This window comes from Megalobrama amblycephala, linkage group LG18 (genome assembly GCF_018812025.1).
Source record: "Megalobrama amblycephala isolate DHTTF-2021 linkage group LG18, ASM1881202v1, whole genome shotgun sequence".
In the NCBI taxonomy this organism is placed as follows: domain Eukaryota; kingdom Metazoa; phylum Chordata; class Actinopteri; order Cypriniformes; family Xenocyprididae; genus Megalobrama; species Megalobrama amblycephala.
The window spans coordinates 23127281-23154815 of record NC_063061.1 but is presented as its reverse complement, the minus strand read 5'-3'; the positions used below and the strand labels follow the sequence as shown (position 1 = coordinate 23154815).

General features: G+C 43.5%; 1 protein-coding gene across 2 annotated transcripts in view; it reads left to right on the top strand.

Moving 5' to 3' along the window:
- si:dkey-112m2.1 (transmembrane protein 132C) overlaps positions 1 to 27535 on the top strand; it is a 171924-nt gene that overhangs the window by 125483 nt on the left and 18906 nt on the right. For both annotated transcript variants that reach the window (XM_048166255.1, XM_048166256.1), the window contains exon 4: positions 7848 to 8034. In XM_048166255.1, the coding sequence (XP_048022212.1) occupies positions 7848 to 8034 (187 nt within the window). The remainder of the gene's footprint in view (positions 1 to 7847; positions 8035 to 27535) is intronic.

Genomic DNA, 27535 nt, shown 5'->3' with positions numbered 1-27535 from the left:
AATTGAATTTAACTCTTATTTAAATTTAAGTAAAGAATTTAAGTTTAAAACTTAAAAAAATTCATAAAAGGGTTAGTTCACCCAAAAATGAAGATTATTTCATTAATTTCTCACCTTCATGTCATTCCACACCCGTAAGACCTTTGTTCATCTTCAGACCACAAATTAAGATATTTTTGATCAAATCCGATGGCTCAGTGAGGCCTGCATTGCCAGCAATAACACTCCCTTTTTCAATGCCCAGAAAGCTACTAAAAACATATTTAAAACAGTTCATGTGACTACAGTGGTTCAACTTTAATATTATAAAGTGACGAGAATACTTTTTGTGCGCCAAAAATAACAAAATAGTGCATTTATTCCACAATATCTAGTGATGGGTGATTTCAAATCACTGCTTCATGAAGCTTCGAAGCTTAATGAATCATTTGTTTTGAATCAGTAGTTCAAAGCGTGAATCAAACTGCCAAAGTCACATGAACTATTGAAGTTTCAAAACAATTATGATGTAACGAAGCCTCGTTTACTGAAATCATGTGATTTTGGTGCTCTGAACCACTGACTTGTGAAAATAGTACCAAAGCGAATAAAAAAAAAAAAAAAAAAAACTGTAATTATAGGGTTTACTAAATTCATATTTGTGTAAGGAAAAGGCATAAAAATATTTTTTTGTAGTTTAATTTTAAAGTTTATGTAACAAGGTTAGTAGATGTGGGAAGAAGGAGGCGGGAACCGGCGAACGTTCAACAAAAGTTTAATACCAAAATAAACAAAGAACAAAACGAAAGTAATGCCGGCAGACCCTCGCGGACGTCTGCCGGCCACACAAACATAATAAAACATAAAATAAAGTCCAGGCCTGGTCCTCTCTCGTCCTCCACGATCGTCGCTCCTCCTTTTATGCTCCCGGAGCTCCTCCGTGAGAGACTCAAGGCCGGTGCGCCTCCCAGGTGATGCTCGTTATCACTTGCGTCACCGGCCTCGTGCCGTTCCCTCACGGCTCTCGCCCGCCCTGGTCGCCACAGTTTAATTTACTGTACTTAATATGTTAAAGAATATTACTAAACCATGTACGAATACGAAGTTTTTTTTTTTTAATAGCTCGTAGCGAGTGGTCTAGAAAGTTCAGTTTGTGTTTAGATTTAGATACTGTGAACTCAAAACCTGCAAAACTTTCATTGCTGACTAATGGACTACTTGCACAACTACTTCCATGTTCTACTTATTACGGCTCGAGCGTTTCCGGTCAGCGTTCAGCTTACTTATATACAGAGAGCTTCTTGTGAAAATGCAGATTATTACTACGTTTTAGGGCTGTCAAATGTTTTTTTTAAACAATTAATCATATTCTCTGCATTAACATTAATTATCTTCAACCTGCTGAAATGTGTATTAATATACTTCGCTTCCAAATGTGCATTCTGAATAATAAATAAATATATTTCCCCACTAACCTACCGCCGTCAAGTGCTTGTCTTCTCATTAGCAGTGTTTTTCTCTTAGTCATCATATTTCATACCTGTTAAATGTACATTTAAATGAATTGAAATGAGCAGAAGAGCATGCAAGACATGCACAAACAAACCAAGCTGACGATTAAACAGCAGTAACCTTTCATATAATAGTTATAATTAATCAAATACTTATGAAGTACTGGATACTGTGGTGAAATAATCGCAGCTTATTTTGGATTAAAACTTAAAGTTCCATTGAGTTTGGAAAGGTCTGTACATGGTAATCATCAGAATGTCTCTTCTCCTGTCTCTGAATATGTCTGGAATTTAAAATCATCCCAAGGACTCTCATTTTAAGAGGCGTTTAGTTAGCTATATGATAACAGCCCATTGAAAATAGATACAACCGGAAACAACTGAGCCGTAATATATCAAACCGGATGATGTGCATATCAAACCGCATTACACTGAACCACTACATGTTAGTGTTGTTACTATGACAACCAATATGGATGTGCAACTGCAGTGTGAAAGAAATGAAATCATTCATATACATAAGTTGATGAATAATTTCAATGTTTATTAAGAGTCAACTAACTTTTTACAAATTATATACTTTTAAAGCAGCCCTGATTTCAAGGATCCTACACATGAAAAGTTATTGGTGATTTATGCAGGTGGTTTATTGAGAATCTATATTGGATATTTAATTGTGCATGGTCATTTTGACGATTGTTACATTTAGATTACCTTTGCCATCTTCTAATGATAACTTAAAGTACTATATTTTATGTAAATCAATGAAAAAGATTATGATGTCATGTTATGACCGATATGGCAGTTAATTTAATTTCAGCATTGTTCATTTATTGGATCATCACTTGTTGGAACCTACTGTACAATAAAAAGCAAACAAAAATTCATCTCTTAACCACTTTGTATCTTACTGTGCAATTTTTTTTTTTTTTTAGGTCTATACCACGATTAGATTATTTATCAGCCTCCTCAGTGGTTGCTGAATGGAGTTTTTTGAAAACTTGCAGACACTGCACATTTAAATTACCCAACAATATTCTTGTTTAATTTGTTTTTTTTATTCTAAGAGAAACTTACACACTTAGATTCCCATCACTTTTAGCTTTTTTTGTGGTGCAAGTATATACATTTTGTATGTGAATCCTCCTAACTTTCCTACAGAATAGTTTAACACTATAAAGCAGAGGTTTGTGAACTGTCTGCACTTGTCTACTTGAGGAGTTTTCTGTTGCTCTTGTGATGTTTGTTGAGTATTGCTTTTCTGAATTACAATAAGATGACATCTTAAGGTCCTAAAGACAATGCTATGGTACTTGTCATCTATTATTGACAAACCCAATGTGCACCCACTTATATGCTCTTGCTTCCACACACACATCAGTACACCTATACAACAATGAGCTATGGGTCATTTTGTCCCTCTCACTTAATTATGGTTCCCTTCCATAGGGAACTCAACTGACGCAGCATCTCGTTCCCTTCTAAGGAAACCAGGGTTACATGCATAATGACACGTTCCCTTTTATACAGAAATCAACGCTGCATCGGTTGCTGGTGCAGCATCCCGTTTACTTCTCAGGGAACCAGGATTACATACGTATCCCAAGATGTTTTCAATAAAGCACTCAAATACTATTTCTTCATGTTCTAATCAGTCTTTAAATGCAGGTAAAATCAATCAACCCAGTCATGATCTTTAGAAGAGATGAAAAAGAAGATTTGTTCATTTTAAACATTAATTTGCCTAAAAGATTTATTCTCTTAATAGATTGATTCATTTAAACGATCTGGGCTGCATTTCCCAGAAGCATTGCAAGCCTAAGTTAAGACCATTTGTGTCAATGGTTTCTACATTCTACTGTACCTAGGCCTACAATGCTTTTATGAAACAGCTCTATTCACTTTTTTGTTTTTTACTCTATAGATTTGTTCATTTAAGAGTTTTGTTTAAAAACAATGATTCTTTTATGACCAAAAGCAGGGATTATTTTTTGCATACTGGCAACTCGCATCAACTGATGTTGCTCTCTTCTGTTTGCTTGTAACCACTTCTTTACACTTGCAACTACTTTTGTATAGATCTATCTTTTGGAAAGATCTCAATTACTGTACCTGCAATTGCAGAGTTCTTGAATATCTTTACAAGAGTTGATGCTACAAACCTTGTAAGCCTTAGCAACTGATTCTTTATCACAATCTTTTTTCTTTTTTTGTAGCAGCCTTTAAAAGCAGCTTTAGCAGCTTTAATAAATGCACCACTGTTTCCCTCCGCACACAAATATAGGATTCATATTAACTATTTTCTATAGTCTTTGCTGATCCTTTCCTTTCTCTCTCATTCATCTCTCTTTTGTTTTGACCATGTGAACTCTGTCTTTAGACCATAAACTACTTTAGTGAGCATGATGCAGGTCAGGGCCCCCATGCCAGCACTGTGATTGAGTTTCATGCTTAGCCTGTTGGGGGTCCTGAGTGCCCAGCGTTGCCTTTGAGAGGGAAAGGAGTGGAAGAGGCGGCTGGCAAATCCTCCAGCAGGAGGGCGAGGGCTCGCCTTCGGCGCGGCTCTTTCACTCAGCCTCTTCTACAACCTGTGAAATGAAATTCCACCACAGCTTTACTCAAAGCTGACGCGCCAACTGCCATTACTTCCCCGGCTTTGACTTTTATTTCCCCGAGCCGTGAGGTGCCAACCACAGCGGCTTTGTAGTCAAATTGATTCCATTCGTTTGATGTATCATTGTTGTCAGTGCTAAGCAGATCACCACTGTGCATGAATATATCCACCCTAGAGTCTCCACAATGAAAGCCATTTCCATTTTCTACCCTTTTTTCCTTCTCTTTTTCTTTCTCACGCTATTTTTACATGGTTGTGTAAAATGAGGGAGGCTCACGGTCTCTTTGAAGAGCTTCTGTTTCAGGAAATTCAGTCGAAGAACCTTTTTTGAAAGATTGGGATTTCACCTACTCCACTTTAAATATTAATTCTCCACCTCCTGTAGCCCAGCCCTTTGTCATCAGACCTATACATTCTGGCAGAATTGTACTCCCTCTGATGGTTACGTGCGAGTCTATCTCGACGAATAGCGTTCCTCTAGCTTTCTCTGCATTTTGATATGTTTTGACATAACAATCCATTCATCCTAGCGATGAGCAATTGAGAACCTGTCGAGACTTCACAGAGAAACTGTCACTGAGCCATTCCACTTTACATTCCTGTTTTCACAAAGTACTCTTTATGGTTTGAAAATATGTATTCAGGCTTCATTTTTCGCTCTCTATGTCTGAGATGATTTTCATATTTGCTGCCCTTATAACCTCTACTGCATAGCGTAAGATTGACGAGGTAAGCTTTCGAGAGCAGAAAACTCACTCAGTATAGTCTATGAACGGGTAGAATGCACTCTAAACTAAGTCATACACTCAAAATTCCACCGTAAGTTCTGCAGTTTCCGCAGGAACGCCTGTCATTCATAATATTCCCGCCCCTCATGTTTTTTCTTGAACATTTGGGCTACATCTCACCATTTTTAAATCCATTTAGCAAATTATCCCACAAAATCAGCTGCAAAAATACAGAGGAATTCCCAGATTCCATCTGCAAACAAAAAGATTTTAATCAATCAGCATTAGCTTTTGATGATATGGAAAGGTTTCCGCCTTGGTGAAGAGATACTGCACTTCGCCCTCTACTGGACAGATCTTGACCCTACATTTGAGTCGTAATGGCAGTGTTAATCCTGTGCTGGTTTGATTCTCTTGGCGTTGAATGAGAAAACTGACAATGACCCATTACGGTGTTTGAGCTAACAGGGCTCTTCAGAGCATTCATTGAGGTCATGGAAACCAGTGTTTGCAAGGGGGATACATTTATTTTTAAGTGCAACAAAGCTGTCAGCTGTGTTTCTCACAAAATGCCTCTTTGACATCAAAGCCTTTTAGCTGCCCGTCTTCATTCACCAGCACCACATTAGCACAAAAAAAATGCCACTTACTTTAAGTAGCCTTTTTGTGTGATCATGACAAGTGCTTAACCAAGTGCCTGCTGGTAAGCGTCATTTATGGCATTGCAAGACCTTTTGTTTTTGCTGTAGTTGTTGAGACATTTGTTGAGGGTCAGTCATTGCTATTTATCTGTAGTTGTAAAAGAAATAGTCCTCCCAAAAATGAATATTGGTATCATTTATTCATCACAGCAATAGCAATATTTTCAATGAACAGGGACTTAATTTTGATCTGTTCCTCACACAAAGCTAATGCCTGACTTCAAAAGATTTTGAATATAGTGCATATATAGTGAATATAAGTTGTGTGGACCACTGTTATAATACTTTTATGAGGCATTTTTGTCATTTACACTGTCATTGTAAGTAAAACAACATGAAAATCCTTTCTGACAGCTCATTTTGTGGTCTACAGAAGAAAAAAGTCCTGATGATTCCTTTAAGGATTTATAACAAGACTTTTAAGTCTTTTACAAAAGCCTTTTCTAGTCTTGAGTTCAGTTTTCTGCTCCTTACAGATGTCTCTTTAAGGAATCTAGAAATCAAATTAACTTGCACCATGTGCGATCTGGTAGAAACTGGCAGTGTGCGGTCGCTTTTATTATGTAAAGTCACAGATTAGAACGTGTGAAAACTGATATGATCATCCAGATTTGCTTATTAAAGATATCCTGCCGTCTCTGTTTCCATGACATTGAAATCAGAGAATCCAGTGCTTTTTGGAATGAATCTTATTAGAACTGCTGGTAACAGGAGGAAGATGTTTTGTTTTCTTGAAGCTTCAGCTGAGGGAGACTGTATTTATGATATTTTTTTGTTAATGAAAAAAGGATAACCTCTAAAAGAGACATTCTCATATTCAGACACATCAAGTCAGAATTGCAAAGACCAATCAAAACTAATAAGTATTATGTTTTTGAAATAAGTCTTCTATGATTACCATTTATTTAAAACATATACAGTAAAAATGTGATATTGTGAAATATTATAATTTAAAAATATCTGTTTAGTGTTTTGAAATGTGATTTATTCCTGTGATGGCAAAGCTAAATTTTCCTGTCTTCATTGTCACATGATCATTCAGAAATCACTCTATTATGCTGATATGCTGGTGCTCAAGGAACATTTTTTTAAATAAAACCAATGTTCAAAATGGCTGTGCTGCTTAATATTTTGTACAAACAGTGATTTTTCAGGATTCTTTGATGAATAAAAGTCCAAAAGAACAGCATATATTTGAAGTAACTTTTGCAACATTATAATTTTTTTTACTGTCACTTTTGATTCACATTCTATACATTTACTACATTGAAATCATAACCACAGTTGGCCTGTCTGCTTCTATAAAAAGTAGCATTCATCTTACCTGTTTTGATTTGCAGAAGATTGGCTGTTGGTTGGTCAGAAATTCTGGCATTCAAATCTAATTTGTGCGATATGTCAAACTTCACACTGCAGGACAAAAAACTCTCATGGGAACTGTTTAAAGGTAGCCCAATTCCATGGGGAAAGCTGCAACCTTGTTAACTCTGAACAATGTGTTAGAGTTTCTGAAATTTGTGTGTAATGTCAACCAAAGAGCATAAATTATCATTTTTTTCCCCCTTAAATAATGAAATGACAGCATTGAGAATTGCACGGTGACCTTCATTTTTACATGGATTTGTGAGTTATTTTAAAGAGGGACCTTGTATCGTATCGTATCATACTGTTCTGGTTCTGGGAAAAAAACATTCTGAGAAAAAGAATATAGTTTGTTTTTTCTGTTCCTGTCATGCTACCAGGTGCGAATTCAATTGCAGTTCCATATTCCACATTTGTATTTTGATATTAGGAATTTTTCATATGCCTTTTTGTTTTAACTAAGTACTGTGAGGCCGGAGCAGCCAGGCTGATCAAACCCAGGCCTGGGCAAATCAAATGGCTTTGGTTTTATTCATTGTTTTTCAGCTTTGTTTGCATTGCAATCAGTGGAGACAATGTTATGCTCTGCTTTGGAAATCTTTTCTGAAAATGCTGTGGCACCGGACCAAAAGTAAATTGCTTTTTTGCTGTCTTTTTTTCCCGGTTGCTGCTGGGATGCATTTTTGTTGAACTAAAATAATGAGAGTAAACCACCACACTCTCACTCCCACATACATTGCATACTATACCCTACACACACCAGGTGTACAAAAACAAAAGGGTCAATAAATGGTCGCTTGACTGCCCCTTCATCCGTTGGCAGCATACACAGGCTAGTAATCACATAACAACAAATAAACACAAGACACCCATCAGTTTTAAATGCATATGCTTTTAGCTTGCATTTAAACATTTTGATATTACTCTTTACCGTTTCTGTTTTCTATGTTAGGGTGGAGGCTGGTTTCCAGAAGGTTTTACAGGTGGATCTGGAGGTCAACGGGTTGTTGGATCCTCTAGGAAGTCGCTCAGTGACATGGCAGATTGAGTACCCCATCTCCCGGACCCTCTCAGATGAGATCCAGACCCTCATCCGTCTGGCACCACATGACCTTGGTGGCATCGTGCCATTGGCTATGGTGAGTTTAATCTTGATCAACTTGTGTCTTTCTTTCTAAACAAGTGCAAACATGCAATGCTGTTCTTTTGTCTTCTTTTTATTGTTACTGTTTGCATATAATATAAATGATTGCTGCTTTCAGGCATAATATAAGATGCATCACACAGGAAAGACAGGAAATGTTAATGTGTCTTCTGAAGCAACAGTATGATTAGCACTTTAATTAGCTCTAATTTGGTTAATTGAGCATACAGTTTGCTTTTAAATGGGCAATTGGGTCAAAACCAAAAGTATTTCATTTAAAATGAGAGGAAACTGTGAGTGGCCTCAAACAAATAAGGTTAACTAGAAGATAATAAGGATTATGTCAAGCTATACGGTGCCTGGGCAGTCACAGCTGGTGCTTTCCAAGAGCGGGGAAGCACAGATGTGTTATGTACAGAATTTATTATCCACTGTAGGCAAGTATATATATATACAGTATGAACTGTTGGCATTCTGAGGTAGAACATGGAAGCGCTGCACTGTGTTCACTTCATCAACTGCAAAGGAGACTGACGGGAGTCAGTCTAAAGCCTTTATTTATAGATATAGTAGCCACATGTAGAATACACTCATAAAGGGAGATTTTTATGTCAGTAGCCACGTTTACATGTACACTTTTTTGTCATTCCGATTAAAATCATTCCCAAAAATTTGAAAAATTCGGTGGACCGTTTACATGAGACGTTATCTAATCCGATATGGTGTTTACACGTGTCGGCGCTTTCAATCGGAATGACTTTGTGACATGCACACATTAGCTTATGTCCTGTTTGCCACCTTTTATTCCTGTCAAGATGGAGTTCCATTATTTCTTATGCGTGCTATTTTATGTGAAGTGTTGCTCTTAATCAAGCAACAGCATGAATTTGTAGCATATTACTGCTGGAAGGTATGAGGAAAAGACGGGCGCAGGAAGCTGACCTTTTTGGTGGCTGTGCATCTCTAGGGAGCATCTCAATACTACCCCTCCATCCTCCGAAGTGTGTGGATGAAGATCCATAGTAATGATACACTAAGTTCCCTCAGTGTATTTAATAAATGTGTTGTTTCACTTTTACTCTAGTTTGATTTTGCGCCGCCATTGTGCATTCTGACAACCCCTGGCCTCTTGACATGATGACGTAGACGCAAAGTAATCGGTTTAACACGTTTACATGGCAGAATTTTAATTTTGTTCGGTTTATAGAAAGGTTTATCCCACCCCTCTCAAAACGATGACAATTTCATTCGCTTTGGGCATTTTTATTCTGATTGAGGTGTTTATATGGAGCATTTTCATTCGGATTGGACTATTAAACTGATTTCAATGCTCCATGCAAACACACCTAGTGTGTTCCTTAGGTAATAAGTACACAATTTTAGTATGTATGTAATGTAAACCAACAACATTACAACTTATCTTTCTGTACTTCATGGTAGAATGTCTAAACAATCATGCATTGATTACCATTTTTTTTATATGGACAATTATCGTAATTACCATATTCAGTGTTTTTGTATTATTGTATAATATCTTTTATGTCAAATGCAATCTTTGCACTGCAGAAGGAACAGAAACTAAAAAAACAGTGCTTATTTAACCTGAAAAACAAAAGGCTACTCAAATTGGGAATAAATTATGTACAGAAAGTGAGCAAAGAACGTTTCCCATCATTGAAACTGTCAATGACTTTAGTTAGTCTTGCAAAAACTCTCGCTTTAATCAGTGAAGCTGAAAACACTGCACAGTAAATCTCTTACAGTACATCATATCTGCACCTGTTTACGGTGAGAGCAGTCGAGAACACGCAGAACTGAGTGCAGAATCTCAGTGAGCACACGATGATCTCTAGCATTTTCAGCTGATTTCTTCTGCAACAGTGACTAATTTAAACGCCTTTGGTCATTGCATTCATGTGCTCAACAGACCCGTCTGTGATTGGTTGTAATGCTCAATGCTGCTAAGAAAACTAACAAAAAACATGTAAAAAGAAATATTTGATGCAACCTGAGAAGATCTAAATGTAAACACTTTTCATTCATTTTCACATTTCAATTTAATCGTGACAGTTGATCAATTTTTGACAGTTGATCAATCAGTTTCCGTAGTTGCTGGGTATTGGATGTCCCTAGCGTCCCTACTGAATTCGAAGCCTCTGCTGCTGTGTGATATGTACACTTTCAGTCACTGAACTATTGAAATGCACAAGCAATGATATGCAGTATATATATTATTTATACATTGCTGCATTTTTGTTGAAATTTTAGGGAGTTTGTGCTTAGCGTCCTGTCTTTATACCACAAATGATAAAAAAAAATTTGTGCCAGCTTCATCTTTTTCAATAAAGCGAGAGGCTGAGGCAAGGAGAAAAATAATGTTTGATTAGAGAGGGGCTACACGTCTGCTCTTCATCGGCTTCTTTTCAATATGGCGGTATGAGGAAGATGATTTCATTTTGATGTGAAAAGGTTGGTCTATTTTCTGTTACCACACAAACAGATGAAATCTGAATGCACCCTCTCGTTAGCTAAAGCATTTCACCTTTCTTTCTCCTGACTTTAACTTTGATTCATTTTTGCATAGCAGCTTGAATTATATCAACCTGCCTTCTTTTGCAACCCGTTTTAATTGCGTCTTACAGTGCAGCGTTCTCATACACACCCCACGGCGGCTTTTCCCCTTGTCCATAACAACGACATTGCCATCACCACACCTTGTTAAACTTAATCAAGACTTCGTTATGCCAGCAGCAGAGTCAGCGGTCAGCTTTAATCACCCCAAGCGTGGCAATCCTCTCCCCCTCTCTCTACCTGTCTAATGTAGAGGAACTACGCAGATTGGTGTGACAGGAACAATGGCATACGATAACAAAGGCAAGAGACTCCAATCTGTCCCATCGGAGGCTTCTGCTCCATTAGAATTAGCTTTTTCCCCTCTCGCGGACACTGGCTAATTCTGGCCTGCCAGCTGTCTCTTCGGCCTCATTAGAGAGGACAGCCGCCGCGGCCCCGTTCCCCACTCGATGGCCAAATAAGCGCCATCAGCCGTTGCATTTGAGAGCTGTGCTGTCTCAGCCCATTACGGTAAACATAGCCCAGCCATACAGTAGCGGCAAAGGCAGAGAATGATGTAATAACATTGTGAAAATGAGTCCGGATGCCCTTACAGCCTGAGCTCGACACCCCCGGCTCGAGCCCGCTCGGCCCACCAGTGCATTTCACACAACAATCACGGCCGCAGACAGCGAGACAGCAGCCACCAATCACTTGTGTTGTCTGGCCCTCTGACGGAGCGCATTTGTCTCGAGCTCTCTCGGAATGCTGGGAGAGCAGATTGTTGTGTTACACAGCAGGAGGGGATCAATGTAATCACATCACTTTCAACTTTTTGAATGAGGAGATGCCCTAATAGGATTTGGCAGTGCATGATACCCTCAAAATGCAGGAAATCTGTTCTGGCTCATTAGGATGCATCAGCGTGTGCGCTTGCTCTAGCTCTCTTTCTTCCTTTATAATGTGTGTGTTTGTCTTTCTTCCTCCCTCTCTGATTCTATACCTCACAACTTTTGAATCAAGTTTACTTAAGGTCCTTGTAATTGGCCATTCAGTCCTCTCGAAGGCAAATTTCGGTCCCTGCTGAGCTTGTTTTCTGTTGACTATTGAAAGCGCTTTCATTCTTGCCACCCTGTCTTCTCTTAGTGCTCTGAGAGTTTGTTCAGAGAAAAGGAAAATCAAACAAATAGCCAAGTCCGAGGCATCTCCCTTCAAACCCTTCTTCTAATCTTTTTTTCCTTCCAGGATTTGTTTTGTTTGGTTCTTGGTAGCTTCTTGGCCTTAGTCTTGAGTTTCGGTGTGTGTCAGGCTTTACTTCAGAGCTCATGGGTTTCTCTGTACTCTGAGCATCCCTGGCCTGCTGTTTGTCTTCCTTCAAGTCTGTTTGAACAGTGTCCTCTGTAAACCTCCTACAGGACAAGGTAATTCCTTTTTCTTTGTGTTCTCTATAGGCTGTAGGCCACATATCAGGCACCGTTTTTGAAAGACTCATCAAATTTACATGCTGAACTGTCTGCTAGTGGTTCTTTTGTTGCTCAATATTAGGATGCCCAATATAGTTTTTTTACATTACATTTGTTGTCATCTAACGCTCAAAGTTAAGCTTTAAAAACACTAATAATTAATGTTTAGCAAATCTCAAAATCAATATCCTTTTTATTTTTTACATTATAATGTTGTGATGCCTAAATTCAATTTTTCGTTTAAAATGATTGTTTTTAGCTTTGTGTTTGTATTTCAACAAAATCGTTTTAATTGGATATCTTAATTTTAATATTGACCATTTGTTGGTTATCGGCCATTACTTGAAAATAGTTATCAATTTATATGTGATCTGAATTTTTATATCAGTGCAAAAGACATGAAAGACTTAAAAAATAGCAGCTTTTATCCCATATATGCTAGCTTTGAGGCCATTTGTATGCTAGTGTACTCTTAAATACTGACAATTGTACAGTTTTTCTCTTCCAGAAAATTTGACAAAAGATATTGATGTCTCGTCCTTTAGTAGCAAATAGCAAATCATGGTACAACTATGTGTCTTCGCATCATTGGTTGTGCGATTGCTTGTATATTATTTACTTTCTTCCCATCAGTTGGTTCCAAAATAATCGTCTGGTATTTATTTTTGTCCATAGAACTGTAAACTGTAATGTGCTTCGCTGTTATGCAAACTAAAGACTATTGAATATCTTCAAATTAGATGCTGAATATCCCGCCCCATATTGTCAAAAGAAAATACGACAACAGAGAAAGAAACCTGTAGCATTAAAGAGTAGCTGTAAGCATTAAAGAGTTAGTTCACCCAATGAAAATTCTGTCAATTACTCACCCTTGTGTCATTCCACATCCGTAAGACCTTTTTTCATCTTTAGAACACAAATAAAGATATTTTTAATATGTTTAATCCCTCCATTGACTGCCTTTGCAACTAGAACTTTGACGCTTCAAAAAGTTCTTAAAGAGATCAGGGACAGAAACCTCTTGGATTTCATTAAATTTTCATTTGTGGATGTGGATGTGGATTGACACCAGGGTGAGTAATTAATGAAAGAATTTTCCTTTTTTGATGAACTAACCCTTTAACCACACTGTAAAACCCAATAAGTTCAGAATACTCAAAACATTTGAGGAAACGTATTACCTCAAAACATTTAAGTAAACTAACTCATTTTTTTAAAGTCGGCGGGGCTGAGAGCCATGGAAGCGGATCAAGGCCAATGTGGTGCACAGGTGTCTCTCACTAACAATCCCGTCACCAGCATCCCTTTCCCAACTCATTATAATGTTAATTACATACAGTTAATTTACATAAACATCACATTCAGATCTTGGTTAAATGTTACATAGCAAATAATACATGCTATTATAACTATCAGAGAGTCATTACATACTTGCATATATGAAATCAAACAACATATGTGGTCTTAATTGTTATGCTCATCCTCAACCTAACCACAGGCTCTACTCTTCACCACAGTGGTAACCCTACAAAACTAACATAACATAACCCCCCTGAATCCCAACATAACACAACATTAAACATTAACTTATATCTCCATATGTTAATATTGTGCAAAAACACACAAAATAACACTTAATTTCAACAGTTATTTATATGGTCTGACGCAAAGCATGCTGGGAATTAGAAATCTGCTGCTGCTCAACTCAATCATATTAAGTTCAGCTTACTACAATGAAATTTTGAGTTCATGCAACTTTTTTCTATTAAGTACAATGAACTTGCATTATTATTTAAGTGAAACAAACTCATTTAATTTAATTAATTTCACTGTTCGGTTTTACAGTTTAGCAAAACTAGCTCATTTGTTCATTTCAGCAGGATTGTGATCTTTAGAATGCATTTTGACATTTCTGATCTTTATCTGAGACCACTGACCTTTTATCTGAGCACAAAACAAGGAATTTATCCTTTAACACTGTGAACTAAACAATTTATTATGAGAAAGTCTTTGAGAAAAGTCATTTAAACTCTGCAGTTTGACAGAGTGTTCACCGTAGCACAGTATTTGAGCTTTCTCTGTATTATTGCTTTATTTACTGTTGATGCAAATGTTTCTCTAGAACCCCCTGCAGCACAGGACCGTGTGGCACACGTGCAAGTACAGAAGGAAAAAAGAAAAAAGGGTGAGGGATAGAAAAATTTGTGCAGTTGTCTGAAAGAAATGCAAGTTGATTTGTGACTGTTGAGAGATTAAAATGCAGACAGAATCGTGTTTTTGTGTGTGGCGGCTGGCCTCGGTAAACCTGTGCCCTGCCAATGAGCCGTGGGGATCGATGGTCCTCACCACACGCTACCTCATTACTACCAGCGTCTCACTCTCTCCCTCCCTCTCTCTCTCCACTGCCACTGTGCACACGACCACTGCTGCCTTATCACACTCATCTGAAACTGTCTATGTATTCATTATCCCTCACCTAGAGGCCTACACTACGCAGGGCATATGGAATCTACTTCCACATTTCACTGCCCAGAGATGGAGGAAATGAGAGAGGCAATGTTAGATGGCGATTGCATTGAAGTTGTGTTTTTTTTTACATTTATTAAAAGGTGGTGGAGGTTTTCCTATATGGCTGTTTCCACCTGGTATTAATATGCGTTTTGGTCGATCGGATTACAAGTGGACGAGACACATACCCATTTACACCTGGTGTTTTATCAGTCTCATTTGTCCCCTTTCGAGCACTTCTGTCCTGATTTCTTCAAGGGGAGGGTCTACGGGCAGGTAAATGTATAGGTAGCAGCAGCTTTTGTTTCTGCTCTGACAGCCGCGAGACCAAGCTGAACACGGTGAGTGTGTTAGAAATCAGGAATGGTGAGAAAACATTGTGCTTGGTACATTTTTCGTCTTTAAAACAAACTTGGGTCTTCATCCAACAAAGTTTAAATCCTGTCTGTCTTGCTCGCTTCCCATAATGCAGGGGTCAGCAATTAAGTTTGGCATCGGCCCCAAAAAAAATTTCGCCACTAGATGGCGGGCCAGAACATAGTCAAAGGATAATTTAAATTAATTGATGAAAAATACAACTAGAATTGCCTGTGACAGACTGTTACAGTGTCTTTTCTAACTGGTATTGAGCTGTTACTCTGTGAAAGCCACATTTGTGTGGCGGTGTCCAGGTTTTACACTGGATAAATTAATAAAGCGGAGTAGTGACCTGGCAAGTATTTTCATTCACCAACTTGCGCCTTGCTAAAACACACATATATGGGAGATGCGGATTGGATAAAAATAACTCAAAAACGCGTCAAAAGATAATAGAACGTCTCGGTTACGTATGTAACCCTCGTTCCCTGAAGGAGGGAACGGAGACGTACGTCAGTAGTGACCGACGAATTGGGATATCGCTTAGAGAGCCCTATCATCTTCGTGTAAACTAAAACAAGCCAATGGAATTGGCGTGCGATATTTGCATAATGCGCACCGCCCCCGACAGGTGTATATAAATAGGAAGCGGATGCAGTCGCACTCTGTTTTTCGCTGAGGAGACAACTGGTGTCCGCACTACAGCGAGGGTACAGAAACTGTGGCGACGGGACGTACGTCTCCGTTCCCTCCTTCAGGGAACGAGGGTTACATACGTAACCGAGACGTTCCCTTTCAGTCGGTCACGTTCGACGTACGTCAGTAGTGACCGACGAATTGGGATCCCAACTAAAACGCCACAGTTACGAAACCCCTTCCAGTGCCCAGCGCAAGCTCAGCCGCCCATAGCACCGGCTGACGGTGAAGGGGGCGAGCTTACACCGAGAGAGTCTACTGCTGTCTAACCAATACCCACTAAAGTAAACTAGACTACACTGGGGAAGCGAACCCGAGAGGGACGCTGCGGAGACCACTACCTACCCAATGGGGGAGGAGTTTACGTGGGAATACACATATGGACTGGCCCGGGGGCAGTACGCATATGGAGTCCCTGGGATGGCTCCACCTGGTTAGGGGGAGACTCATCTGACAGGTGACAGCAGAGCTGGCTCTGCTAAGGGAAAGACACGGACTCGGCCCGTAGGGAGTTTTAAACCATGGAAAATACACATATGGGACCGCTCACGTAGAGGGGTCACGACATATGGGCCCCAGCCAACAGACAGCGTCAGCGACGGATGTAGGCCTGGCATCAGACACTCCGCAATGTCCGAGCCGAAGGGGGGGCGGAGGAGCTCGACAGGGTTCGCCAAGCGGGGAACACGACTGGAGAGAAGTATGCACGTATCCAGCCAGTGGCGGGAATGGCATTGCAAGCCGACACTTAGAGTGGGTACAGCACGTCTACCGGCTAGTGGATGCGAGTACACGTGAAGATACCGGCTCTACTCGTAGGCTATAAAACCTAGCGAACGTGTTGGGTGTCGCCCAGCCCGCAGCTCTACAAATATCTGTCAGCGAGGCGCCATGAGCCAGCGCCCAGGAAGAGGCCACCCCTCTGGTGGAGTGGGCTCTCAACCCGAGCGGGCAAGGCACGCCCTGGGATTCATACGCCAAGGCGATGGCATCCACTATCCAGTGGGCCATCCTCTGCTTGGAGACAGCCTTTCCCTTCTGCTGGCCTCCGTAACAGATGAAGAGCTGATCTGAGGTCCTGAAGCTTCGCGTTCTATCCACGTAAACGCGCAGAGCGCGGACGGGACAGAGCAAAGCTAGGGCTGGGTCTGCCTCCTCCGAGGGCAGCGCTTGCAGGTTCACTACCTGATCTCTGAAGGGAGTGGTAGGAACCTTGGGCACGTATCCAGGCCGGGGTCTCAGAATAACGTGAGAATCACCGGGCCCGAATTCTAGGCACGTTTCGTCGACCGAAAATGCATGCAGATCCCCTACCCTCTTCAGGGAAGCCAATGCAACCAGAAGAACCGTCTTAAGAGACATTAGTTTCAGATCGACTGATTGCAAAGGCTCAAAGGGATGACCCTGGAGAGCTGTGAGAACCAGGGTCAAATCCCAAGAGGGTACGGAGGAAGGGCGAGGAGGATTTAATCTCCTCGCTCCCCTCAGGAATCTGACGATCAGATCGTGTTTCCCCAGGGACTTACCCTCAACTGCGTGGTGATGTGCGGCGATAGCGGCAACATACACCTTCAGGGTGGAGGGAGACAGCCTTCGCTCCAACCCTTCTTGCAGGAAGGAAAGCACGGATCCGACCGAACATGATCGGGGGTCCTCTCGGCGAGAGGCGCACCATTCGACGAACAGGTTCCACTTCAGCGCGTAGAGACTCCTAGTGGAAGGAGCTCTAGCGGAAGTGATGGTGTCTACGACCGCTTGCGGGAGATCACTCAGAACCTCCGCATCCCGTCCAGGGACCACACGTGGAGGTTCCACAGATCGGGACGCGGGTGCCACAGGGTGCCCCGTCTCTGAGTCAGGGGGTCCTTCCTCAGAGGAATCGGCCAGGGAGATGCTGTCGCGAGGAGAATGAGGTCTGAGAACCAGGTCCGAGTGGGCCAGTACGGAGCCACTAACAGAACCTGCTCCCCGTCCTCCCTGACCTTGCACATGAGTTGTGCGAGAAGGCTCACTGGGGGAGACGCATGTTTGCGCAGACCCGGGGGCCAGCTGTGTGCCAGGGCATCCGTGCCGAGCGTGCCGCCGGTCAGGGAATAAAACCACTGGCAGAGGGCAGTTTCCGGGGAGGCAAACAGGACTACCTGGGCCTCGCCGAAACGCTGCCAAATCAGCTGGACCGCCTGGGGGTGGAGCCGCCACTCGCCCGCAAGTAGATGCTGCCGTGACAGCTCGTCGGCTGCACGGTTGAGCACACCTGAGACACGAGTGGCCCGAAGGGACCTCAGATCCTTCTGACTCCACAACAAGAGATGGCGGGCGAGTTGCGACATGCGACGGAAGCGTAGACCACCTTGACGGTCGATGTACGCAACGGCCGCAGTGCTGTGTGAGCGGACTAGAACGTGCTTGCCTGACAACAGCTTCTTGAAGCGGGCCAGCGCAAGACGAACCGCTAGCAACTCGAGGCAATTGATATGCCAATGCAGCTGAGGCCCCGTCCAAAGACCTGTCACTGCATGCCCGTTGTACGTGGCCCCCTATCCCGTGGCAGAGGCATCTGTGGAGACCACAGCATGCCTGGACACTCGTTCGAGGGGTACTCCGGCCCGCAGGAACGAAGGGTCCGACCACCGGACAAGGGTGCGACGGCAGCTCGGTGTCACGGGGACACGGAGCGTGCCGCACTGCCACGCCCATCTCGGGACCCGGCCGCGGAGCCAGTGTTGAAGCGGTCTCATATGAAGCAATCCGAGCGGCGTTACCGCGGCTGCAGATGCCATATGCCCCAGGAGCCTCTGAAAATCTTTCAGTGGAGCCGCTGTCCTGCACTTGAGCGAGCTCAGGCAGTTCAACACCGACTGGACGCGCGCCTCTGTGAGACGCGCAGTCCGTGCGACCGAGTCTAGCTCGAGACCGAGACAAGAGATCCTCTACCCGGGGGCGAGTTTGCTCTTGTCCCAGTTGACCTGAAGACCCAACCGGCTGGGAGCTACAACCATGTCGGGTAGGACTTTGTACTGACATGCCCGACCCTCGAACGCAGACCGACCTAGGAAGGGTCTGTGTCGAGGCAGAATCGAGGCATGAAAGCACGCGTCCTTCAGGTCCATTGCTGCAAACCAATCCTGGGGACGGTCCAGGATTGGCCGTAGCCCACCGCCCTTTCTCGGTACAATGAAGCAGGGGCTGTAGAACCCCGACTTCATATCGGCTGGAGGGACCGGCTCGATTGTATCCTTCGCCAGGAGGACAGCAATCTCCGCCCGGAGAACAGGTGCATTGTCCAACGACACCTGAGTGAAGTGGACAGCCCTGAAGACCGGGGGACGCCGGGCGAACTAAATCGCATAGCCGAGTCTGATAGTACGAATGAGCCAACTGGACAGGCTGGGGAGCGTGATCCACGCTTCCAGACACTGAGCCAGCGGGACCAAAGGCACCACAGACGCACCGGGGGTGGGGCAGCAAGGCAGAGAGGGACCCGACCCGGACGGCTTGGGGGCGGCCCGGAGTGGGGTCGGACTCTGCGAGGCAGCAGTGTGCATGGGAGACAGCGCACGGGGCACGGTCTGCACCAACACACTGCCACCTGCTGGCGAATGGGGAGGGAGCTGTCAGCGGCGAGGCGGAGCCTGGCACACTGGCAGACACCCCTTGTTGTGACCTGGAGTTTGAGGAAACTGCTCTTTTTGTGAAAAAGTGGGTACCGCTGGACTCCGGAGAGCCAGCGGCGGTGGACAGACAAACACAAATTCCCCCCGGCCCTCCTCCGGGGGTGGGAGAGATGGTGGAAAACTCTCCCGAAGAGCAAGATCCTTCCCCTCCAGGTTGCCCGTCTCAGTGCCGTGTCTTGCTCTTACGTTTACCACCGGGCTTAGCGGAGACGGGCTGGGCACCACGCCCGCGACCGGCACCCTGCTGTCTGGCTGGTGTAGGCTGCTGCTTTGCCGTCTTAGCAGGGGCGGAGGACGATGCAGGCGGGCGCCCTCGGCGACGAGCGGGCTGAGGCTGAGCCACGGGCGGCTGGGTGGAGGCAGCAGCGGACCGCCGTGGCATGACGTGACTGATAGCCTCAGCCTGCTTCTGTGCAGCGGAGAACTGTTGGGCGAAGCTCTCCACCGCGTCGCCGAATAGGCCGACCGGGGACACGGGGGAGTTCAGGAACCGCTGCTTGTCGGCATCCCGCATGTCCGCGAGGGTCAGCCAGAGGTGGCGCTGCTGGACTACCAAGGTAGACATCGCGTGACCAACAGCGCGTGCTGTCACCTTCGTTGCCCGGAGGGCAAGGTCAGTGGCAGCGCGCAGCTCCCCCAGCAGCTGTTGGTCAGGACCTTCCTGGGGCATCTCCGACAGCGCCTTTGCTTGGTGAACCTGCAAGAGGGCCATCGCGTGCAGGGCGGAGGCAGCCTGCCCACAGGAACTGTAAGCTTTCTCAGTCAGACCGGCTGAGAACTTACAGGCCCGGGACGGGAGACGCGGCTCACCACGCCAGCCGGTGGCTGTTGGACACAACTGCATCGCAACCGAGCGCTCGACTGGCGGGATCCTCGCGTACCCCCTGGCTACCCCGCCGTCCAGGGAGGTGAAGGCGGACGGGGGGCCAGGCCTGGTACGGGCACTATACGGTGTCTGCCAAGACCTGGTCACCTCATCATGCACCTCCGGGAAGAAAGGCATTGGGGCGGGACGCTGGGGCTGCCCAGCGCGACCCCCCCCAAGTACCAATCATCCAGCCGAGATGGGCCGGGACAGGGTGGAGGGTTCCACTCGAGCCCGACGCACAAGGCTGCCCGAGAGAGCACAGCCGAGAGTTCGGGATCCGACTCGGCCACCGCTACCGTCCCGGAGGGCGGCAGCGCGTCCGGATCTTCCTCTCCCGAATTCTCAAACTCGCCTTCCGACGCAGCGACCGACATCTGATCCTCCGCCGGCGCACCGAAGGTAACGGCTGGACAGTCCGAAGAGGGCCCAGCGGAAACCAACGGGCGAAAGATGGGTTGCGGTGCTGGCGAGGGGGCAGGGGCCCGAGGAGCGTTTCCGCTCGGCGGGGGAGCCCTGACCGTTATCCTCAGGCCGCCCTCCCTATACAGCGCCGTACCGTCCTTCCGGTTCCCACCGGAAAAAACGGTCGTACGCGGCATAGGAGAGGGGACTCCCGCTTCCTGAGACTTCAGGAAGGAGAGCCTCGACCTCAGCACCGCGATGGTCATGTTCCCGCAATGGGAACATGAACCATCCACAAAAGCTGCCTCAGCGTGCTGAACGCCCAAACACGAGATGCAGCGATTGTGCCCATCAGCAGGGACCAGGGAACGACCGCACCCAGTAACGCACAGACGAAATGACATACTGTCAGGGTTCGTCTGTAAAGCTCTTTTAGAAGGGGAAGTCAACTCACTCGTGCTGAAGCACCCAGGGAGCGACGCGATGTGTCAGGTACACCACTCCCTGACACACCGAGGAACCGGCCCAAATCGCTCACACACACACTCTTTGTGTTGCCGTGAAAACAGCAGTTTTAGAGCTTATAGCTCAGCTCCTCGGACACTCGCGACCTCGCTGAACGTGCCCTCTTCACCAGCACTGAAGCTCGCTGTAATCCTCTTCTTGAGGCAATGTTTTAATTCAGAAAACAACGAAGAAGGAGTCTTCAAACAGGACACCAGTAAATGGCTCCGAAGCGAAAGACAGAGTGCGATTGCATCCGCTTCCTATTTATATACACCTGTCGGGGGCGGTGCGCATTATGCAAATATCGCACGCCAATTCCATTGGCTTGTTTTAGTTTACACGAAGATGATAGGGCTCTCTAAGCGATATCCCAATTCGTCGGTCACTACTGACGTACGTCGAACGTGACCGACTGAAAGGGAACCCATTTTAAACATTTATATTGTCTACACTGGATGTGGCGCGGTGCAACGCGAGTCACGCGACACAACACATTTCGGACAGAGAACGGATTCCCTGTTCTGTTTTTGACGTAGTCCAAGTGCTTTGCAGTGGTCAGCTTGTTGAGTTCAGAGTAGACACCAAGGCTCGTTTAAGCCCTGGGCATACTTTGGCCGTCCGCGTTCGTGCACCATCCGCATGACATAATTTTTGTAAATTTCAACGGTGTGCGTGCAACAGCGCATACACAAGCAGGACAGAAGAGTCCACTAGATGGCAATACGCACAGTACTGAGCACAATATCCAGTCGTCGAAGAAGAGTGTGTAAAGAGCAATTCAAAAACAAGACGAGTAAACTCAGAAGCATGCCTTCTCCATCGTTTTTGATTCTTGTTCTCTTGGTGTATCTTCTGAACTATGTTGCAATGATGGATGCACTGTTTTTCTTCTCCGATTCTGCCCAGCGAATGTCTGGTTCATGACACGATGTCTGGTAAAAGTATAGAAAAAAATTGTACTGCACATATGTCGAACTCAGTCCTCCTCACGCATCCGTAGTTTAGTATACTTTGAAAGATGCGCGGATGCGACCACGCGCTAGACACATCCAGGCAGGGAAAGTGAAGTATACCCGGGGCTTAAAGCCAGTTATGGACAACAAGAACAAAAAAATATAAAGTTGTATCTCTTGTCGTCAGTTTATGGCCTCCTAATGATGTGAAATATGAGCGGGATTTTACACAGGGTGATTATTTTTACTTTATTTTGTACTTGAGCTGCGCGTCTTGGACACAGCGTCCGAAAAAATAGGCGAGGCTCCTATCTTTAGCGAAGCGCGTGGCGAGCCGCTTCTGGGATGCTTCTAAAACACACCGCGGTGCAGCTGGTGTAAACATGAGCATTGGCCACGGATCAGCTCCGGTAGCCGCGTCGCAGCCGTAATTCGCCGCAGACGCGTGCATTGTAAACGAGGCTTAAACGAGGCTTTAGCTGTTAGGGCGCGTTGCGCCGTGAAAAAAGTTGCGTCTGGTGTAGACACGGTGATTATGTTAGACGGCACCATGAGACGAAGATTTATTTCAGAACCAGCTGCTATCAAAATAATCTGGCTGCGGGTGCGGGCCAGATATTATCGCGGACCGCCTATTGCCGACCACTGCCATAATGTTTACGCATTAAGTCAGTAGGTGGAGAGTAAGCTGTTTTTTGCGGCTGTTCGAACACATTCAACCACATGAGCATTTCCACTATGAAAGCAATCCAGTCGAATGCGTTTTCGACTACCTCTGGAAGTGGTCAAAAGTGGACAAGCTCTAAAAACTTTAAACGTTTTACACCCCGGTTACACCAGTATTTAGCATCGTCCACTTGTGATCCGATCAATCAAAATGCATCTTAATACTAGGTGGAAACAGGTCCTTAAAAGCTACAGGTTGCAATAGAAATAGACAGATAACTGGTAGATTTTTTTAAAATCAGTTATTGGTTCTTCAGTATTGAGTAATTTTGAATCACCTCCCTTTAATGGTAACATACCAAAGTAACATACTTATTTTTATTTTATTTTTATTTTTTTGTATTATTTGCCAAAACTTTAAGCCTTTTATGTACTATAGCATTCATTCATTCTCAAGCAAGAAATACGTACAGTAGCATAATCAGTTAGATATGGCTAGATTGCAAAACAAAGTTGCATAAACATAATGGCATTATTACTATTATAATATTTAATATTATTCAATATTATTATTAGTATATTCATAATGCATGTTATGTTTTATTGTTGTAGTCTAATGTTTACTTATTTATATTATGCAATTAAAAGCAATAAAAATTGAGCAATTAAGAATCAGTTTTGCATATGCTTAAACACACACACAAAAATAATTGTTATTGGTAATTAAAAAAATAATATGTTTTGTAATATATTGGTTACCAAGCAGTGGAGGTTGTCTAGTTGGTGCAGTGGAAAGATATTGTGAATGAGATGTAATATTGCTCCTATGTGCTTGGCATTCAAGCAGGACATGTTCCTGGAACAAGCTTCCTGTCATCTTGTCATCAGAATTTGATCTTAGGGGCCAAGGTTAGTGCTTGAAAAGCATTCATATGAATGATTTCTACTTAGTTTTAAAGGTAGCTAGGGCTATGTGTTTGTCCTATGATTATTTGATAAGAATGTTGTTCCAGGACCAACAAAGAACCTTGATCCAAGAACAATTTCTACTTGGCTAAATCATGCAGTTTCTATGAACATATGTATGCAATGTCATGAATAATACAGCAGTGTTTATTTCTTAAGCAACGGTAGAGGAGTTACCCAGATTATGCTCATGTCCGGTTCATCCTCTGTTCATAATAGTGCTCGTAATTCCTGGAAAGAGCGCTTATTTAACCAAGCAGTGAGGTAGAGAGAATTGGATTATTGGTTGATGTGGAAACTGTAACACAAAACTGTGATTATCTTCATGCTAGCGGCTGCAGAGAGGTGCTTGGCTGACCCAGTGGCTATAATGTGTTCAACGGCAGCTAAGCGTTCGCTTCATCTCTTTGCACTATTACTGAAATCAATAGCCATCTTCCTTTTTGCTCCCTGTTTGTCTGCACTGTTGTACCATTATATCAGAGGCTCTGTCAGCAAGACTCTCAGAGGCAAAAAAGCTTCAGCCATTGCTGCTGAAGAGCTGGGAGGACCCGCGGTCTTGAAAAGAAATACAGCCATCGATCGATGGCTCTGTAATAGCATAGCTGTGGCATCAGCTGGGAGGATCCACGCGGGGTGCCGATGCATTCAGCGCTGCCTGTCCTTGAGCGTTAGACCCTGTGTGAGGAGGCGTAGGTCCACCACAAACTGAACCAATCACCTGTGCTGATATTAACCCTCCATTCCCCAACCTCCAATACTTCTTTAGACCCCACAAATGCCGCCAAAAAGTGTAATGGCCTTTTATCGATTTACCTCCTTCTCATTTCTCTTACTCTTCCTCAAGATAGTGTGAAGCCATTTAAGGGTAAGTGCGTGTTGTAGAGGCACTGCCCTCCCATAGAGACGCTCTCTGGGAGAGCGTACGTCAACCCAGCCTGTTCTTGAAACCCAGCATCCACGCATAGCTAACACTAATCAGTCAGCGGCCCAGGGAGTGATGTTTACCGAATGCCAGGCAGCAGCGGATGACAAGACTGCATGAATAACACATTGTGCTTGGATTCAGCGCCCTCCCTCTGGAACAGCCGCTCATAGGAGCTCTAGAGATGGGGTTGGGGGAAGGAGAAGGATGGTGTGTGTGTTTCAACAACTGGAGCATCATGATTGGGGGGAGGACTGGGAGTGTAGGTGGACGTGAACTAGTGGCATATTAGTTCTGCTGGTTCTCATGACACCCACATCAGTCCTGCTGTCAGAGTAAATCTTCCTTAATTTTCAAGCCAATGCCAGAAGCGTGAGAAGACTGTACTTTGCATTATGCACAAAAGTGTCATGCCCATTCATGTAGATTTAGATTTTTTAAAATATTTCTTTCTAGGTACAGTACATTGTTGAATCTTATAAAACATATATATATATATATATATGAATAAAATAAAAACTAAAGACTTTCAAATCACATAAGCCAATATTTTATTTATAATAAAACATAGATAACATAGCAAATGTTTAAATTGAGAAATTTTACAATTTTATACACAAAATTAGCTCATTTCAAATTTGATGCCTGCTACAGGTCTCAAAATAGGGACGGGGGCATGTTTACCATGGGGCAGCATCTCCTTTTCTTTTCAAAACAGTTTGAAGACATCTGGTCATCGAGGTCACTGGAGTTTTGGTGTTGGAATTTGGTCTCATTCTTGCCTGATATAGGTTTCCAGCTGCTGAAGATATTGTGGTCATCTTTGATGTATTTTTCGTTTAATGATGCGCAAAATGTTCTTTATAGGTGAAAGATCTGGACTGCAGGCAGGCCAATTAAGCACCCAGACTCTTCTATGATGAAGCCAAGCTGTTATAATAGCTGCAGTATGTGGTTTTACATTGTCCTGCTGACATACACAAGGCCTTCCCTGAAATAGATGTCATCTGGAGCAGAGCATATGTTGTTCTAAAACCTTTATATACCTTTCAGCATTCATAGTGCCTTTCCAAAACATGCAAGCTGCCCATACCATATGAAATTACGCACCCCCATAACATCAGAGATGCTGGCTTTTGAACTGAGCACTGATAACACGCTGAAAGGTCTCCCTCCTCATTAGCCCGGAGGACACGGCATCTGTGATTTCCAACAAGAATGTTAAATTTAGACTCGTCTGACCATAGAACACTTTTCCACTTTCAAACAGTCCATTTTAAATGAGCCTTGGCCCACAGGACACGATGGCGCTTCTGGACCATGTTCACATATGGCTTCCTTTTTGCATGATAGAGATTTAGTTGGCATCTGCAGATGGCATGGCGGATTGTGTTTACCGACAGTGGTTTCAGGAAGTATTCCTGGGCCCATTTAGTAATGTCATTGACACAATCATGCCAGTGAGTGATGCAGTGTTGTCGGAGGGCCCGAAGACCACAGGCATCCAGTGAACGTCTTTGGCCTTGTCCCTTACGCACAGAGATTTCTCCAGTTTCTCTGAATCTTTTGATGATGTTATGCACTGTAGATGATGAGATTTGCAAAGCCTTTGCAATTTGACGTTTAGGAACATTGTTTTTAAAGTATTCCACAATCTTTTTATGCACTCTTTCACAGCTCTGCCCATCTTTACTTCTGAGAGACTCTGAGAGACACTTGTGTGTGTGTGTTTCTACTTTTTCCATAGAGAAACTCTATGGTTTTATATATAAAAAAAGGGATTTTCATGTGACTTAACTGGATTAAGGCTTCTTGCTGTATGGGTATTTATGAATTTGGAGAGTCTGGTCCATATATTGGAATGGTGGAGTACTGTTATCCTATATCTGTGCAAACATTCACATACCCATCATTTTGATGGTGGATAAATAGTTACTTTTATTCTTCTCTCTCTTTCTTGTTTTAGCAAAGCGTTAGAATCTTTGGGTATAATTTTCAAATATTAAACATTTTTGTTTGATATTTCCTGAGCAAAAAAAGTTCCACTACTTTTTTTGTGTGTGTGCTTTTGCCATGCGAGTCAGACGGTGTATTTCTCAAGGGTCAATGGATTTGACCTGTGTGGTTTAAAACTGTCCTCCCTCGCTGAACTGAACTCACCTCACCTCAACTTTGTTTTTTTTACAGTAAAGCCACCCATAAGAGTCTGTGGCATCACAATGAGAGGCTTTCCACCGCTTTGCCTGTTTTACTCTGTTTTTAATTCATTCCGTAATCTTCAGGCTTGACTGAAAATTACATTGTTCAGTTTTAACAGCCAGTGAATGGACACATTGAAAGACATTTGAAAGCACCTTGTCTGCCGAACACTGTCGCTGAGTTCTTTGAATGCCTCTGAGAAGGGAGTGAGTGAATGGGGGAGAGCAAATTGTAAACACTTCACCCATTCCATCCTGTGGAATATTTATCAGAGTCATTTTCCTGGTCTTGATAAATTAATGTTTTGACAGCAAATCAAACACAGGCGATAACTCCCTGTCAAAATGTCTAAGCGTAAGGTTTGAATACCAAGCTCAAACTGCTCCAACTACATTCCTATTGCACATTTACATAATTTTGAAATCAAGGGAAATGGCGTATTCAAATTCTACCTCAGAAGTAGACAGCGCAGCCTGTGTTAGATAGAAAATAATGATCGGCTTAAACGCATAAAGGGAAAGAAAGGAAGTGGCTCGTTTATCCTCACAATTGTGGTGCATTAAAGTGAAAATGATTGAAATAAGAATCAGCTGCCAAGTGAAGCCTGAAGTGGGATCAGCCTGGAGAAAAAAAAAAGGAACAGAAGACCTCAGTCTTATTAACAAGCTTGAAATTTCATTATCCACAGTTCAGGATTAAATAATGTTATCTGTTTTCTCTAAAGAAGAATGGCGAGAGCTGTGACATCAAGAAAAGAAA